Source organism: Leuresthes tenuis, unplaced genomic scaffold, assembly GCF_036924035.1.
Source record: "Leuresthes tenuis unplaced genomic scaffold, fLeuTen1.0.hap1 SCAF_15, whole genome shotgun sequence".
Taxonomy (NCBI): Eukaryota; Metazoa; Chordata; class Actinopteri; order Atheriniformes; family Atherinopsidae; genus Leuresthes; species Leuresthes tenuis.
The window spans coordinates 22,391,376-22,408,101 of NW_027325369.1; the positions used below are offsets into that span (position 1 = coordinate 22,391,376).

Here is a 16,726-nt window from a genome sequence, read left to right on the forward strand (position 1 = left end):
AGCAGGAAAATGACCATGCGATAGTACCCGTTTTCTATTTCCTCTTATTTAGTCCCTGCACCTACAGTGATGGACACGCACTCAAGCATACAGGTACCAGAGTGACACTGCCTTCCAGAGGAAGGTAATAGGGAGCAGCATGTCCAAATACATTAAGTTGAGCAGTGAGATCTGACTTAAATCTGTGACCCAGCCACATGCTGAGCAGATAATGGAGCAAGAAGGAAGGGGGAAAAAAGTCTGAGAAAAGGTGAGGAAGATTGACAGAAATTAAGTGATTTTTTTGTTGACAGCTGACACCTGTTTATCACACTGGAGAGTGTTGGGATGCTCCAATCTTCTTTTGCAGGGTTGAAATAGGCTCACTGTCGTTAAGGGCTCCAAGTGGTGATGGATTCATTTTAAAATGAAGATTGACATCTCACTGATGTGAAGATGTGAAAAGGCTGTGACCTCAGTTGCAAAGAGTACTGTCCCATCACAAGGAAAATGTAGCCGAATCCTCGGTGTACGTGTTGCAGCCTCATCAGCGTCATGCTATCAACACTTTCCTCTGCATGAACACAAACCTCCTCTTACCTGTTCAGTTTCTGGGTGTAGCTGTGACTGTGTTAAATTGTCTCAGATGTTGCAGGGAGCTCAGTGACAGAGGATGTTAGCACAGAGCTGTGCAATCACGGCCGTGACAGCCAATCATTGTGCTTCAGCCACTGATGGTACGAAGCTCTCATTGTGTCAGTGTTGGGAACAGAACCACGACAGATGCTGCACAGATAATTGAAGCTTTATCTCAGGAAATCCACTCTCTGATACACATGTGAATATAAACAAGGATTGCGTTTGTAGGACTGATTTCAGGTGAGCCAGATGTTAGCAGTTGTGTCTGTTGAAAGCGGTTTGTTGTGTGTCAAAGTGAAGAAAAGAGATTGACATCAATCATTATGAATACAAAGGGTGCCTTTATTGAAAATTAATTTGTAAGTGAACAAATGAGAGTATGCCTCACTGTATCTGTAAAGCTGCCATTGTTGGTATAATGTAGTGTGTTGTGCTCCCACATTTTACCATTTCTCCAGATCGGGTGTTTCATAATGGTTAACTCACTTGGTGGGCAAATGAGAACAACAGACAGGTGCAACAGAACTTTGGTTCACTTTTGCATCTAAGTTGGAACAGCAATGCATATGAGTACTATACTTTTCCCAATATGTTTTTATTTAGGAAAAATCCCTTTTGAAAATCACATTTGTTGTTCAGTTTCATCTGCGTTGTTGGTTACATCACATCTTCAGTTCCAAAATGTGTTTTTGAGTTGCAGAGATTGAATTGATCGACCTGAGACACAATATATTTATCTGCAAGGAAAGGGTCTCTGGTCAGGGATGCCATGAATTGTCCCTGAGAAGCTTTTTTTTTTTTTATCATCATTTACTCTGAGACTCAACAAAACGCTTTGCTCTCAGCAAAGGAAAGTGTCTTCAATGAGAGACTGTTGTACATCATTGTTTGAGAACGATATTTACTGAGGTCAAGAGCTTTTTCAGATTTCCATAATGTTGCCAGGCAGTCGGGGTCTAACACAGATTCTGAGTGGAAACACAGATCTGCCTAATCACCCAAAGCCTGCTCTCTTATGCATTATGCATCACATTGTTATTACAAGTCTGCTGGGAAAACACAGAAGTGATTTACATTAATATTTCATCAAACTGCTGTGACATCAAAGACTTAATGGAGTTGCAGCTCAAATGCATGTGTGTGTGTGTTTTATCATTAATGAAGTGGACCCTGGTGGTCAGGGCTTTGTCTGTATCTGGGTGTCAGGTGGAGACATTATAATAATAATGTGTTAAGTTAGATGAGAGAACATACAGACGTTGAACACAGGCTCATGAATAGAAAAGAGGTCAGTTCTGTGAATCAGTGAGGGCAAAAGCTTCCACACCAAAGGAGCGATAAAAGTGAGCGCAGCATCTGAAAGGAGCTGCTTGTACTCCATCCCTGGTGATTTTCCCTATGTAGCTAATCCTTCTGTTGGCCAAAATAATGACCTGTTATGATTCAGTGGAGTGCAACATTAACTGACTCGTATTTTTGATTGTATAAAAAACTACTACTTACCGTACCGGGGTCATTAGATTGACTTTTTCTCACCGTGTTTGCTCAGATGACAGTGCATCAGCAGCCAGCAGTATGGAGGTAACCGACCGCATCGCCTCCCTGGAGCAGAGGGTCCAGATGCAGGAGGATGAGATTCAGCTTCTCAAGTCCGCTCTAGCTGACGTGGTCCGCAGACTCAACCTGTCTGAGGAGCAGCAGGCAATGGGATCCCGCAGAGGACCCACTAAAGGTAACATACACTTCATGAACTTTATTTTTATGATTCACTTCTTCTGAGGTATTGACAGGGTTGATAGCTCAGGGTGCAACACACAAGCTGGCTTACACACATGCTTTTCGTGGAATCATGTCCCCCCGCTTTGAGCTCTCTTTGCTGATGATTTCTCCTGCAGATTCCGCTTGTTTTCCTCCTCTGACTAGTTGTGAATCTCTTTTCCCTCCTGTCCTCCCTTGTCTTGGACTGTGTTGTGTTGTTAAATGCGTCATACGTTACATGTGTAGACCCCGCTCTGATGAGAAAATCTCCCTCAGCAGGCAGCAATGTTGGGAAGCCAGGTAGGCTGACTGTGTAGTCTGTCTGCACTTACCAGGCCTGGTGTGTACATGTGCATATTTCAGTCACTGTCTGCACTGAAAGCACTTTTTTTTACTGTAGCAATTCACTCAGATGTGCACAGTTACTTTCAGCACTGCACATATGAAGGAAATTATGTCAACATTGTAGGGTTTTTATATTAAGATCCAGACTTGCTGTTTCAATTAGTTTTTAATCTAAAACTATCTAGTTGTAGTGAATATGCAAACTTAATAACCTATTGCATTACATTTCCATTGAGGTTTCTAAAATCAAATCCAGCCACAAGACCTGTTTGCTCACTTATGAAATCCGCTCACTGAGTTGTCACTTCCACTTTTGTTCTCTTCACATGATTTCACACAGCACTTAATCTGTCACTACAGAATCTCTGAGAAAAGAAGGACCTTATTTGAGAAGGAAATTTAAAATAAAACCTTAGTAAGAGAGCGCCAAGTATCAGACACTAATCAAAGACAGACTTACCCATTTGTGTTGTGCCTTTTGTGTAACATTTCTGCATGTGCAGATTATCTTTTTTTTTTAAAATTCTGACCAATGGATTGTAACTTCACCCTAGACGTAGATTAAATCTGCATGTGAGATCAACTGCTATTCATGAGTTTCATGGCTTGAATAGGCATTTGATCTATGAAGCAGAAACACAGATTACGACTCTGAGCTGCTGCCAGTTTCTGTCTCAGGAGTAACTGGATGGATGGAGTTTCACTTTAATTTGGGAGGGTAACTCATAATTTGAGCTGCCTCCTCTAACTGTTCTATACTTGAAGATGCAGGGAGCCAGTAAACTGCTTCCCTCTACTGAAGCACAATGATCTGCTTCAGAAAGTTTAAAGAATAAACACACACACATACACACTGCACAAGAACAATCACGGACACACAGAGACAGACACACACCCATCTTCTTTAAAACGCTAACAAAATTACAAACCTCAGTTTGTCCCCGCTGTGTAATGACCACATGAGAAAATGAGTGTATAGGCCTGAGTGTGCATGCATGTGTGTGTATGTATCTGTGTCTGTGTCCATGTGTCCCTGCTGGATAAAACAGTGTTCATTAAATATTTATGACTGCAGATAAAGCTGCAGCTTGTATTTGTTATTCCGTGCTTAGATGTGTGTTGTGTGGGTGTAGGTGGGTGTGCATGCACTTTTTGTATTTCTCCATCTGCTACAAACCATTTGTAAACATATGAAATCTGGATGAAAAATGTGTTGGATAAGAAACTATCAGTTAAATAAGACAAGGCATTGAGTTAGCTGATGTTTTATTGCACTGTGCAACAATTACACATCTCTCAACCCCTCCTAAAGAGCATGGTAAGAGTAGGAATGTGATTTTAAAAAGCCCATTTCATAATTCTATTTTGGGCATGAGCTAAAATTCATTTATATGCATTATATGTTTTAAAAGGACAAAATTTTTTCATACTGTAAGTACCAGTGACTCCTGTGCCCTTTTGTTTCAGACATTCTGTTTAAGCTCCCGTCTTTAAAAGAAACCCAGACTTATATGACCTGTGTTGACTTATTAGATAAATATTGACATTTGTTACATAAATGTGATACATAAAAGACTAAAAATATTGTTGGTTTTATGAAATTAGAGTAAAGGTTTTCCACTTGTAGTCCATCGTTGTTGTTTACAAAGCAATGTGTTGTGGGGGGGGGAGTTAGGAGTCAGATGACGGTCTCCAGTCTCTGGATCCTGCAGTGAGATAAATATTGATTCTGTCCAGGCCTCAGTTTCATCCCGGGAACAGTGTAAGTCATGCAGACAATACGGAATCTTTCAGAATTTTTACAATGCGGATGAAGATCGGACAGGTGGGGGAAGAAAGAGCGGGGCAAAGTCTTCAGTGTCCTTGCTGCAGCTGCCTTTTAATGTTACAAGAGGAGCTCCCATTTCTGTCATCAGCTGTTTTAGCAGTGGGCTGATGGGGTGCAGTTATTTAGACTGAGGACAGTTTCACGCTGGCTAGTTCAAGCACTCATGGGACTGTTAAATTCAAGTCCAAATTGTTTATCTACGCTGCAGTTGTGGTTCAGTTTCAGACTTTTATTGTTAAGGTCAGGATCTAAAGAGCTGAGAATAGAACAGAGCCCAGTTTTCCGTGGAAACATTCTCAGTCAGTGTTTCTGTGTAGGTGCATGTTGTAAATCAACTACAGCACTTGGCTGGCAACTGTAATTGCTGCATACCACAGGGGGTGTAATTAATTTACCGGTAAGGTCACAGCATTATAATACTGTTCGAGTTTAGCATCTTAGAACGTAGATGTCATCGGTACACAGCAATGGTGTGGGACATGACAATAGTTCAGTTTTAGTAAGTAAAGTATGTCAAATTTATTCATATTGTCACAGAAATATCACATGGGTCCCAGCAGAGGGTCTTTAGGATGCTGTGAAGACTTGTTTTATATCTCCTGTTGTCTTTGGAATATAATCTACAACAAAAGACAGTCCCATGGGACACCGAATCTATATATTTACTGCCAGCTAGTAAAAGTTGTAATATTGGTGAAACGGTTACTCTCTTGCGGGACCAACTTGTGTCATCATCATTGAGGATTTAGAAACATTGAAGATATTTCATGTTTTGCATTTTTAGTAGGAGAGGGCAATTTGAACATAATAATTGAGTCTTATGAGTCGGGGTTCCTTTTAAAGCGCCCCTCCTCGTCCAGTCATCCTTTGTTTGAGGTGTGGCAAAATCACCCCTAATGCAAGCATAAAGTAGATATCTTTCATGGTGATGTAGATAAGTAACAAAAGAACAACCTGGACTACAATCAAAATATTTCAGATTGCTCAGCATAACTGTCTTTGAGTGTGTCGTGAGCTGTACAACAGGACAGGTTTTCATCTCAAGACCCAAAATGCTTCAGTACCTTATTTCACCATTAATTGTAAATGAAATATTCTACAAGCAGCTTCTGCACCCAGCGCAATTTCTGCCTACTTTAAATTAACTGCAACTGCTGACTCTGATTCCAGTCCTGCTTCTGTTCTTTTCCCTCCAGCCAGGCCAATGATTGCCACCCTGCCGTTACGGCCCACAGTAAACAATGGGACCATCCTACCAAAGAAAGGCGGCAGCACTCTGCCCTCCCCATCTGGATCTGGATCCAGGAAGGACACCAGCACAGCATCCAGCAAGAGGTGAGGAACCAAAACATAACGATACAATTGTAACATTGGTGTAATTTCTAGGTTGAATAGAGCTTTATTTTTTGGATGTGGTATAGGGATTTTATTTTACTGATCCCCTGAGCCTTGTTCAGATCATTTGAAGCTCATGTCTTGATTTCTGTTGTTATCTGCAGACACTGTTTTCACTCATGTCTTTCCATGCTATTTCAGCCATAACATTCCTGGCTTTTATGTACATATAAATCAACCAGAGGCCATCAACATTTTACAGGTCTGATTGAGTATGGTCATGGCCAGGACATTACCATAATCGGATGAGGCTCTGCAGACAGCAGGGACCTGCTTCAGTCCAAACAGACGTTAACTGTCGGGCATGGTTTTATTTATATACTGAAGACGTCGTTCAACTTAGTCTTTTGACTCTCATCTAGAGGTTTACAGGAGAGGAGCACAATTTTAGTGGCCTCCTGACAAGAAACTACATGGTCCTCTCACTTTTGTTTGTTACTGTACGGTGCATCTAATGTTGGAACTGTAAAGAATAAGTCACTGAGGCACAGTAAAAGTAGCGAGTCGTTAGTCATGAGTTATCTCCTGTTTATCCTCATACATTGTGTTGCGTCTTTCCCATGTTTTTTCCGTCTGGCATGCCTGCTCTTTAGCATTGTCTCTCTGATAACATGTCCTCCTTATCTATGATGCTGTATCCTGTTAATGTGTTGTCTGTAATGTGATGTCCAGTTTGTCCTCTCTGTCTCGTTCTACCAGAATTCTCTATCTGCCCCTCAGGTGAGAGAGTCCCAAGGTTAAAGTATTTAACCGGTCACGATATAACATCATTGCTGCATCACTCTCCTAACCCTCGCTAAACTTAATCTTCAGTTATTGATTTAATGTTTTGTTTTGTTTTTCATTTCACCATTTCTCTCATGGCTAAGACTCACTGTTTGCTGTAAAATCTCAGGGTGATGTTTTTTGTTGTTTGCTTTCTGTATCCAGGATTAGTCTAAACCCCAGCTTGATCAGAGCGCCATTAGTGCTGGCATACAAGCAGCAGCCTTCAATACTCTCTGGCCCAATTAGGACTGTATGATTCCTCATAGGACAGCACAGCAAACACTTGTTTCTCTTTCTCTCGCTGTTCTTTAGAGAACAAACACACATGGCCTGTCCAGAAGGGATAACGGCCACTGGCCAGTTTCAGGATTTGAATAGCCTTTTCTCCCATAGGGTGGATTAGGTGACTCATGGGCTTACTGGTCATCAGGCTGCTGATGGAGCTTTTTCTTTGTTGAGAATAGGCTGTCTGTCTGCACCACAGATATGCAGATCTTCGCAGCTCTGCACTGATGCTGCAGTTATTATCACCACTGTGGAGAAAACAATGTAAAAGTGTGAGGAACCAACACATTTCATTTCCAGACTATTCCCTACAAAGAATCAAATTTTATGTTTTTGATCATGTGAGATGATAATGAAAAAGGTTGGGCAACCATAAACAATTTTTAATTTGACACTTGACGTGGTTTTGCATTTTCCAGGCAGTTAAATACAGACGATAATCTGACTGAGCACACACCTCTTCGTCTTTGCTCTGCCAAGCATACCCAATTTATGATTTTGTATTGAAGCATCCTGCTTTTTCCATGTTTAATTATTCTCTCAGAGAGACACTTTAGATCCTGAAAGGCAGCATCTTGACCAGATACTCCCCAAATAGTAAACACAAGGCTGAAAAAGAGCCTAATCTGATAAGGCATCAGCAGCGGCTCGTTTTTTCCCCATTTTTTTAACATGGATAAAATGTGTGTGTGTACATTTATCTTCATTTATAAAAATATGTAGTCTTACTTGTTAGGGCCTGTAACATTGCACTAGTTTATCACTATCATTTTTGGGGTTGTTTGGTGGTGTCTTTACCATGACAACAAATTCATGTGTATAGCTATCTATCTGGTCTGCATTTTCAGATTTACAAATTTGAGGGATTTGAATGTGATGTTTATGTAAAATCAGTACATATGTATATATTATGGTGCCTTGTAGTGCAAAATAGCACACAGGATTTTGAAATGCTGCAGACTTCCAAGACGCTGGTGTGAAATTTATGAAAACATGTGAAGAGCGAATTTAGATGTTAGTCTAAAACGCAACTGAGGTGTCTAACTGAGTCTTGGTCTGTGAGGCAGGGATGATAACATTAAGGTTATAACTTGTGTTTCAATCTCTGATGAATAACAGGGATGACCACACTGCAGTTACAGTGATACAGAGCGTGTAGTACATTTCTGTAGCATAAAAGCAAATTGAATGTTTTATTATAGAATCAAGCTCTGCCTCTGTCTCCTCTTATTTACAGCCTACACACAGCAAAGGGATAAACAATCATTATTGTTATATTTTCATCATTATAAACCTGCTCATCAGCAATTTTACTGACCGAGCCGAGCTAATTCCCAGAGACTTTGTGAGTTTTGCTGTTTTTACACACTCTTGACTCTTGTTGAATTTGTCACCTATCTTCATATAGCAGCCTCTCCAGTCAAGAGAAACTCGTGCTCCATTTCATAACTATTCAGCTTTTATAAATGAATCTAGAACATATTGCTTTCCAAATTTGTCAGTGCCACTAAAACCCAACAGCAAAGGAACAGATTAGAGATGAATCATGACACACACACACACACTGTTTTTGTATAAAAAACCTGGGGGTCTGTACAGAAAAGCAGCAACAGCTTATTCACTGTCCCCTCTTATTTGATCTGTCTCTGCTGACAGCACTGTGAGGAGAGCCAACTCAAACGAACATGTCGGGACTCTCACTCGGAAAGATTCAGGTGACTCAAAAGGCAACCGAACTCGAGCTGGGTCCACTGGCAGCAACTCCAGCGGCAAAAGAAGCGACAGGTAACTCACGGTGACTGCTTTCTGCTTTCATGGGCACGCACAAAGACTTTGTGTCTCAACAAAATAGGAGACTGTTTGTGTTTTGATTTTATTATTTTTTTCCAATCTAGCAGTGCTCAAAAAACTCAACTTTCTAATAGGAAACATTTATATGAAAAAGAAGAGTTGGTTTATCTGGAGCTGGGTCTCTGATTGACTGCTGTGTGTTTACTCATTTGCTTTGCAGCAAGCAGAGGGATCCAGTGTTCAATGCAGGTAAGAATTCATGGCTCTTTAGCCTGATGGCTTTGAGTTTTCCTGCTCTGTTAGAACCCTTTAAGAGCCATTACACAGCAGATACTCAGTGGTTCTTGGTGTCTGTCAGAGGTCAATGCATTTTTTTATGATTCTTCAAATTACCCTTTGCTTTAAAAAAAAAAAAAGAAAAAAAAAAAAAAGACCAGAATTGCTGTTAACTCTGATTTGAATCATTGCCTTGAACTGTGTTCTGCACACTGAGGACCACTTAGGGATACTTTTCATAATGTCCTGCCTTAACTGTTGGTGTTGAACATTCATTCTTCCCATCATCCATTTTCAGACAAGTAACAAATCAACTTCATCCATCCATGCATCCTCACATTCTTATTACCATTCATCTTTTCTTTATAAACATATTCTGCACTGTTTGATTAAACCATTTGTTGCACCTTTTGAAAGGTTTTTCATTTTATTCCTGTTCCAGTTTTAGTGAGTTGGTCAAAATTGCCTCCACCACTTGCTTTAAAGTGATTCATGATGCAAACATATGACACGAAGCAGCAGGAGCCTGCCAAAGCTTTTATAAATGAACATATATTTTACATGAATCATATATTTGAAGGATTTCTCTCACTCTTCATGTTCGCCTCTAAGTTGGGTCGCTGTTGTAGCTAACTGCACGGGAATACTCTGGTGACTAACAAGCAGCTGCAGAGAAATTAAAGTGAAATTAGATAAAGATCGGTCCATTTGAGATCTTCAGGAGCTGCTTTCCCCAACAGTAGGTTTTAAAAACATACATAGAGGTGGTAAGAGTTAACATAACCCAAACAATAGAGACTGCTTCTATAACAATGAGAAAAAATAGTGTCAGATTGAAATTCTAGATATGCCCTGCACACACAAACATTATCGGTATAGCATTAGGTGACAAAGTCTCATATCTTTAAGGCAGATCGTTTTTAGACATTTATGTGACGCGTGAACCAAGTTCTACACCGTTTGTTCTTAAACAAAAAGCAGGAAACACATCTGAACAAGACAATGGGAATAAATACGAGATGAGTATTGATCAGGATTTCCACCTCCAGCGCATTATTGATTTTTCTGTAAATTAAAAGTCTGTGCTGCCTTTTTTTTTTGTTACATTTCTGGTTCACACACCTGGCTTTTCCAGTTCAGGCAAACAGCCTGAGACGAAGCTCAACCAGACTTCTGGGTGTGTCTATGAGCATTTCTATTTTTCTAAGTTTGAAGTAGCAAATTTCATCCACATGTGAAACGTGTGCACCATATTTGTGAATTACAACCATCATAAAATGAAGAAATGTTAAAGCAGTTTTAACAGAAATAAATTAGCTCACTGTTGGTAAAATGTCTGTAAGGCTCCTGCTGAATCGATGATACAACAACTACCGGTAACCAAAATCATAATTGTAATTGTCACGTTTTTTCTGCAATACAAGGAAAGATTGCATGAAGAATATATATTATTTCTGCTTCTATATGATTTAAAGTTCGATGTAAAAAAAAAAAAACCCATTTAGATGTATTTGTTTCAGGGGAAAAAAGTGTAAAATATTAAGTTGAGGGGTTTAGATGTTCCTCTAAAGAAGGAATTTGGGTGATTGAAAGCATCATGGGCAGACGTTGCTGTTCACTTAAACCAGGAAGCAGGAGGTGAACTCACATTAGGACAGAGCAGGACGTGAGAAAGCCATGCCACCCCTCACCTGGTGCTTGTGTGTCTCTCTGTGACCTTTACAAGGGATGCGACGTGTGACCCACTGCAAAGGTAGGCCAGGCCCCTTCTACCCCCAGTGCCCCCCCGGCCTCCACAGCTCTCTGGACCCTGCAAATGAAGCTTTTCTGATCTCTCAATACAAATCACCTTTTCTCAGAGTTTAGAACAAAATGACTGGACTTTTGTTAGGATATTTGAGATTTTTCCACCGAAATTTCTTTCTCTTTTTTTTTTTCTAACCTTTCCCTTGCAACAAGCAGAGAGCTGTCCAGACAGGGGCAGGAGTGGGTTGACAGACTGTGTGTGAAAGTTGCCTTCCCCTTAAATGTTTTGAAGCTGAAAAGTCCCACTTAACCCCCACTGAGTGCTGCATCAGAGTGCGATTGCTGTGTTTGCACTTTTGTTCATCTGCAGATGAAGCCGCTGCTGCTTCACCAGACGTATGTCTGTTTGCTCACAGCCTCCCGTTTGCTCATAGGCAGTTAGTTGTCGTCACCATAGAAACAACACAAAGATGTCTGACACTTGCTGCCTCGCAGTTGCTTTGAAGCTGTTGAAAGCCTCACAGTAGTCACTGCTCTTGTTGTGCCCTAACGCTCAGAATCTGACCTTGCGTTTCATTCGTCTCTTTTTTTTTGGAGTAATTCCTATTGAATTCTTCAGCTTGTAGTCTCCTCACACAGCCTGAAGTGTCATCTGTTTGTGTGTAGTCCCCTTCTGTGAAGTGTTTGCAGATCTGCTAAGAAAGCCAGACTCATTTCCTCGCACCTATACAGATATTTACCCAGTTGTGTTAGACAAGGATTAAATCTTTAGGATAAACATCAGTCAAGACAGTCTAAACATTTTTGTCAATTAAAGCACAGACTAGTGGTTCCCAACACTTCAGGCTGGTGATGATGAGGCAGTGTCTGACATTTTAATATTAAATTACAGTTGGTTGGACAGAAAACTGTTCATTTGTTTTAAAGAGCTGGACAAAGCAAAGATCGGACAAATGTAAAAAAAAAAAAGAAAGAAAAAGTTTAATGCTTTATTTTACATGTCCAATTTTCCTTATAATTTTCAAGGTCTTTCCATGTCGAACATTGTGAAATTTGGTGATAAGTTAAAGGAAAAATAGACTTAGTAGACTATAGTAGACTCTATTTCAAAGAAAGTTAGTACTGTATTTACTTCAAAGAGACAAAACATTATGACGGTCACTGCCTAAAATGCCTGTAATCCTTCACGTGGAAAAACAAATCAGATCTATAAAGAAACAGACCAGTAGCAGCCCTGGAGGTACTCAGAGCCATTTCCACATCATGTTGACTATGATGACCTGATCTCCATTTAACGTTTGATATATCCCACAACGGGACATTCCTTTATTATGAGACATTTCATATTACTAGCATGATGTTTTATTTCAGCTGTGTATTCTCCAGCCTTTTAATATTGGAGAATTCAATCTGCATAATTGTTATTCTGAATTCTGCCAAAAGGCAAATGTGATATTTTTCCATGTTTCTACTGAACTGACTCACTCTAATATGTTGAAAAGAAAGTCTTGCAGTTGAACAGCAATTGGATTATCTTTCAGGAAATTATGAAACTATAAAGTAAAGCATTTCCACAAAAGAAATCCTTCAACTCTCTGCATGGACTTTATTCCATGTTTGGAGACACTAAGACTGAAAATTACTCATATATGTACACAGAATTCATCTGGTTTATATTAGAAGTCAGTTTCCCCAGTTTCCTTCTGGTAGTTTGTGTTTTGTTGGTTTCTTTATGCCTCCACTAAAAAAGTGTCAGAAAAAAACAGCCATTATATGAATCTAACTTCTACCAACCTCCTCCCTCCTGTGCGCCTCTTGATCCTCCTTGCTCCTGTTTTGCCCCCTCGCATCCATCCGGCCCTGACAACCTCGATCACTCCCAATCTCCGTCATCACTTCCTCTGCTTTTTTCCCCGCTACCATTATAGTCACAGTGCAGATTTACCTCAGCCGCTCTACCAAATGGACGGGGAAGAGCAGCGGCCCCACAGCCACAGCTGTGACGGCTCGTTCAGCCACCATCCCTCGGGGAAAACCAGAAAGCAGCAAGGCCAGCGTGGCTAGAAAAGATGGTGCTGCCAAGGTGTCATCGGTCAGAAAGCCCCCGAGTTGTAGTCTCCATATGAGGAAGTCAGGGAGTCTGTTATCTCCTATTGATACTCCCAGCTATGTCAGCCCTGTTAAGTCACCAAGCCAGTATTTCCAGATTTGTTACTAGCTAATAAATAATAATCCAGCAATAAAGCAACACTCCTTTAATAAAATATTAGTGTTTATTCCAGTCACAAAACCGTACAGACAAATTTGTGGTTTTTATCAGAGGTGTGCCATCTAAAACGAGAGAAAAAAAAAAGAGCACAGGAGGTCTCTTGTCACTTGCAATTCCACCATAAAGATTCAGAGAAAAAGAACATAATTTTTATAAAAATTAAAATAAAGATCAAGCAAGCCCCCAACTTTACCTATAAATCTATTTAAGCTAGTAGTCGTCCCCTGTAATGAGCAATTGTTGACATTAATATTTAATTGTCTTTGTCTTTGCTTCCCTTGATGTTCTCTGCATGATTTATTTTTCATTATAAACATGTTTAAAACTGATGAGGACTTCTCATTATTTCCTTTTCTAAGCTTCCATCTGTTTTATTTATTTATTTTCCCTATGACATTTCCATTGCTCTGCTTGTGTCTGCATTTTGTCTTGGTTAATGTCTGCTATGAGCTGAATATTTATGAGTCGTTGAAGTTTTTAACAAAGTGTTTATTTTGTGCCCTCTGCTGTCACAAATATGTTGGAAATGACTAATAAAAAACAGTTATGAAGCTTTGTATGAGTTTGCAGTTTCTGTTGTTTTTGTCATCGCAGTAAAATAAGAATCCCATCACATCCTGTCACATCGCTCCGCTATATTCTAATCCACCTATACATTCAGTGTTATCATCACCCTGCCATTCATAACATAGCAATGTTCTGTGTGTTTCTTTTGTATAGTAAAAATCTGACACCATTAATCTGAAATAAAGCACACCCATGATCCCACACGTCATCTCACTGACTGTTTCTATTACCTTTTTCCAGAGGAAGGTTATGTGAAAATGTTCCTTAAGGGTCGTCCCATCACCATGTACATGCCCAAAGACCAAGTGGATAGCTACTACCTGGAGGCCAGAGCCGAGCTGCCCAGCAACAAACTCAAACTGGACTGGGTGTATCCTTTTGCTTCAGCTTGTTTCCAAAATAAACCAAGTGAAGATCAGGCTCAACTTGTTTGGCAGCTCCTGCAGGGATATTTCTGCAGGAATGAATTGTTCAACTACAAACTGATTTGGAAAATTTTTGAAAACTTCTTATGTGAGGAAGATAATTTCAGATTGTGATGTAGGTGTGAGAAGAAGCTACAAACGTGTCTCACTGCCTGTCAGAGGAGATCTGCTCAGATGCTCGTTTTTCACCGTGTGGTACTGCCGCTGTCGGGATCGAGCTCATCGCTCTGCATACAGCTGTCAGGCTGCAGGCACAACCAGTCAGCAGCTCCTCTTGTGCTGTTTTATTTTTATTTAGTTTCATTTGTGGGAATCTGTGTTTCTTACTTTTATAGATCAGAAATGAATGTGGCATGTTGTTCAGAAATCCAAATGGAAAAAGGCCACAAGGCAAAGAAAAAGACTAAATCAGAGGGAGAAAGCACAAGCAACACACACAGAAATTGACAACTGATTATGTTGATTCCAATCCTAATATACAATGCAAATGTGTAAGATGCAATGACTTAGATTTCTTTTTTTGATTGGCACACCTACTTGTGTGCACAAGTGTAGGAAGACGTGCCATCCATTTTATAATTCCTTGACCCTTTTATTGCTCAGCTACGGTTACCGCGGTCGCGACTGTCGCTCCAACCTTTACCTGCTTCCCACTGGAGAAACGGTATATTTCATCGCCTCAGTGGTCGTCTTGTTCAATGTGGACGAGCAGTTGCAGAGACACTACACCGGACACACAGACGACATCAAATGGTAAGCGACACGAGCAGACAGAATCCCATCTGTTAGGGGCTCTCTTATTTCTTTGGCACCATTTCAACAAGCCTAAAATTGAATCATGTTTTCTATTCCTGATTCTTAATTATTGCACAAGCACATGCACGGAGCCAGAATGTCGCCACTGTAGATGGAAGCTACAGATGTACTAAAGTGTTACAGATAGTGAAGTCATTTCAGAATGGTGTTGTGCAGTGAGTGTAATCTTCAGCAGTGATTGATGATTATGTTATTCCACTCTAAGGTTGATAAAAGCTCGACTTGCGGATTAGATTACAGATCAGAGGATGGATCGCAGATGGATCTTTTATGCTCTTTTGAAGACAGGGAAGAAGCGTTTGAACTTTACCCTTTCTACAAGTGCAGCTACACTGCCGTACCCAAAAGAGCATGTTTCTTAATATGTCTCATTTTCCCACACATATGAGCAAAGACAAGTGTGCTGGAGCTGTGGTGCAGCCTTTCTGGTTGCTCATCTTTATTCAAAGGGTTCTTTTGATGTAAAAAATTTGTCCAGCTGTTCATGTCTGCTTTTCACGTCTTCAGCCTCGCTGTCCACCCTGATAAGATCACCATAGCAACTGGGCAGGTGGCAGGCACCTCCTCAGATGGTAAAGTAAGTATGGTCTCATACTGAGGCTTTATTATTTTACCATTCAACATTTATCATCTTTGAGAGATACTGAACTGGGTCAAGCAATTCTGTCTCATTATTAGGCTCTCTGAATTACATATTTGTTGAATTCGCAGAATGTGCCAGTCCATCATCATCACAGATGATATACCTCACTCAGTGTTTTGCCCATGTTTGTGTGTCATGTTTCCTGGCAGCAGCTGGCTCCTCACGTTCGTGTGTGGGACTCCGTCAGCCTCAACACCCTTCATGTTCTGGGAGTGGGTTTCTTTGACCGAGCACTGGTCTGCCTGGCATTCTCCAAATCGGTACGGAAATACAGCAAACATTATTTTAGGCCATTCCCACTCTGACAGGAGCTAGGTTTAGGTCTTTTGATGAGTTAAAAAAGTCAAATTAACACAGAGTTATTTCTGTTTTTGCATGTTAGAATGGAGGAAACACTCTTTGCGTTGTAGATGACTCCAATGACCACGTCCTCTCTGTGTGGGACTGGCAGAGAGAAGACAGACTGGCTGAGGTTAAGGTATGTGCACATGTGTTTTTGGGTTTGCTCTAATTTTGTTGCTTTTGCTAAGCTGAACTTGTTCCTTGTTTGCATGTGGATCTGTTTAGTGCTCCAATGAGTCAGTGTTTGCTGCAGACTTTCATCCAACAGACAGCAACATCATTGTGACTTGTGGAAAGTCTCATCTCTGTTTCTGGACCATGGAGAAAGGCATGCTGATCAAGAAGCAAGGATTGTTTGAGGTAAGAAGACAGCAAGCTGTTCATCGCACATTTTTTTCATCCCATGGAACAATGGGGTTTGATATAAGTGCATGCAACTTGTGCACTTGATATAAATTCTTGTTTTGTTCTTGAATAAAATCAGTGATAGTCGAGCAAATTGGAACCACACATACGTTCTTGTGTTTGTTACAGAAACAAGAGAAGCCCAAGTTTGTGTTGTGTGTGACCTTCGCAGAAAATGGAGACGCTATCACTGGAGACTCGAGTGGAAACATCCTGGTGTGGGGAAAAGGTACAAAGAATTCCTCACAGAAAGCCGTCGGCCCTGGGTAGACATAACCATACCCATGTAGCACTGTAGGCGCTAACAGAAGCGAGTCTGTCAAATTAAAATGAGAGAAAATAAATTTGTGTGAGAACGTAGACGTTTTAGTGGTCACACGCTCAAAATGTCTCATTGTGGTGGAGCCGTCAGGAGATCAGAGGTCAAATTCGGGTCAAACTGAGAATAG

General features: G+C 40.5%; 2 protein-coding genes across 9 annotated transcripts in view; one reads left to right on the forward strand and one right to left on the reverse strand.

The window, feature by feature from the left end:
- The window catches only part of eml1 (EMAP like 1), a 49,116-nt gene that overhangs the window by 26,489 nt on the left and 5,901 nt on the right, over positions 1 to 16,726 (forward strand). For 3 of the 8 annotated variants that reach the window (XM_072366006.1, XM_072366002.1, XM_072366008.1), the window contains exons 2-14: positions 2,168 to 2,350; positions 5,746 to 5,884; positions 6,644 to 6,664; positions 8,654 to 8,782; positions 9,009 to 9,037; positions 10,791 to 10,817; positions 13,887 to 14,016; positions 14,675 to 14,824; positions 15,395 to 15,464; positions 15,680 to 15,790; positions 15,913 to 16,008; positions 16,098 to 16,232; positions 16,407 to 16,506. In XM_072366006.1, the coding sequence (XP_072222107.1) occupies positions 2,168 to 2,350; positions 5,746 to 5,884; positions 6,644 to 6,664; positions 8,654 to 8,782; positions 9,009 to 9,037; positions 10,791 to 10,817; positions 13,887 to 14,016; positions 14,675 to 14,824; positions 15,395 to 15,464; positions 15,680 to 15,790; positions 15,913 to 16,008; positions 16,098 to 16,232; positions 16,407 to 16,506 (1,320 nt within the window). Of the gene's footprint in view, positions 1 to 2,167; positions 2,351 to 2,622; positions 2,677 to 5,745; positions 5,885 to 6,643; positions 6,665 to 8,653; positions 8,783 to 9,008; positions 9,038 to 10,790; positions 10,818 to 13,886; positions 14,017 to 14,674; positions 14,825 to 15,394; positions 15,465 to 15,679; positions 15,791 to 15,912; positions 16,009 to 16,097; positions 16,233 to 16,406; positions 16,507 to 16,726 lie in introns of all 8 variants that reach the window. The other 5 variants (XM_072366009.1, XM_072366003.1, XM_072366005.1 and 2 more) reach the window with 5 other exon arrangements.
- The window catches only part of degs2 (delta(4)-desaturase, sphingolipid 2), a 66,656-nt gene that overhangs the window by 1,380 nt on the left and 48,550 nt on the right, over positions 1 to 16,726 (reverse strand). The window lies entirely within an intron of this gene.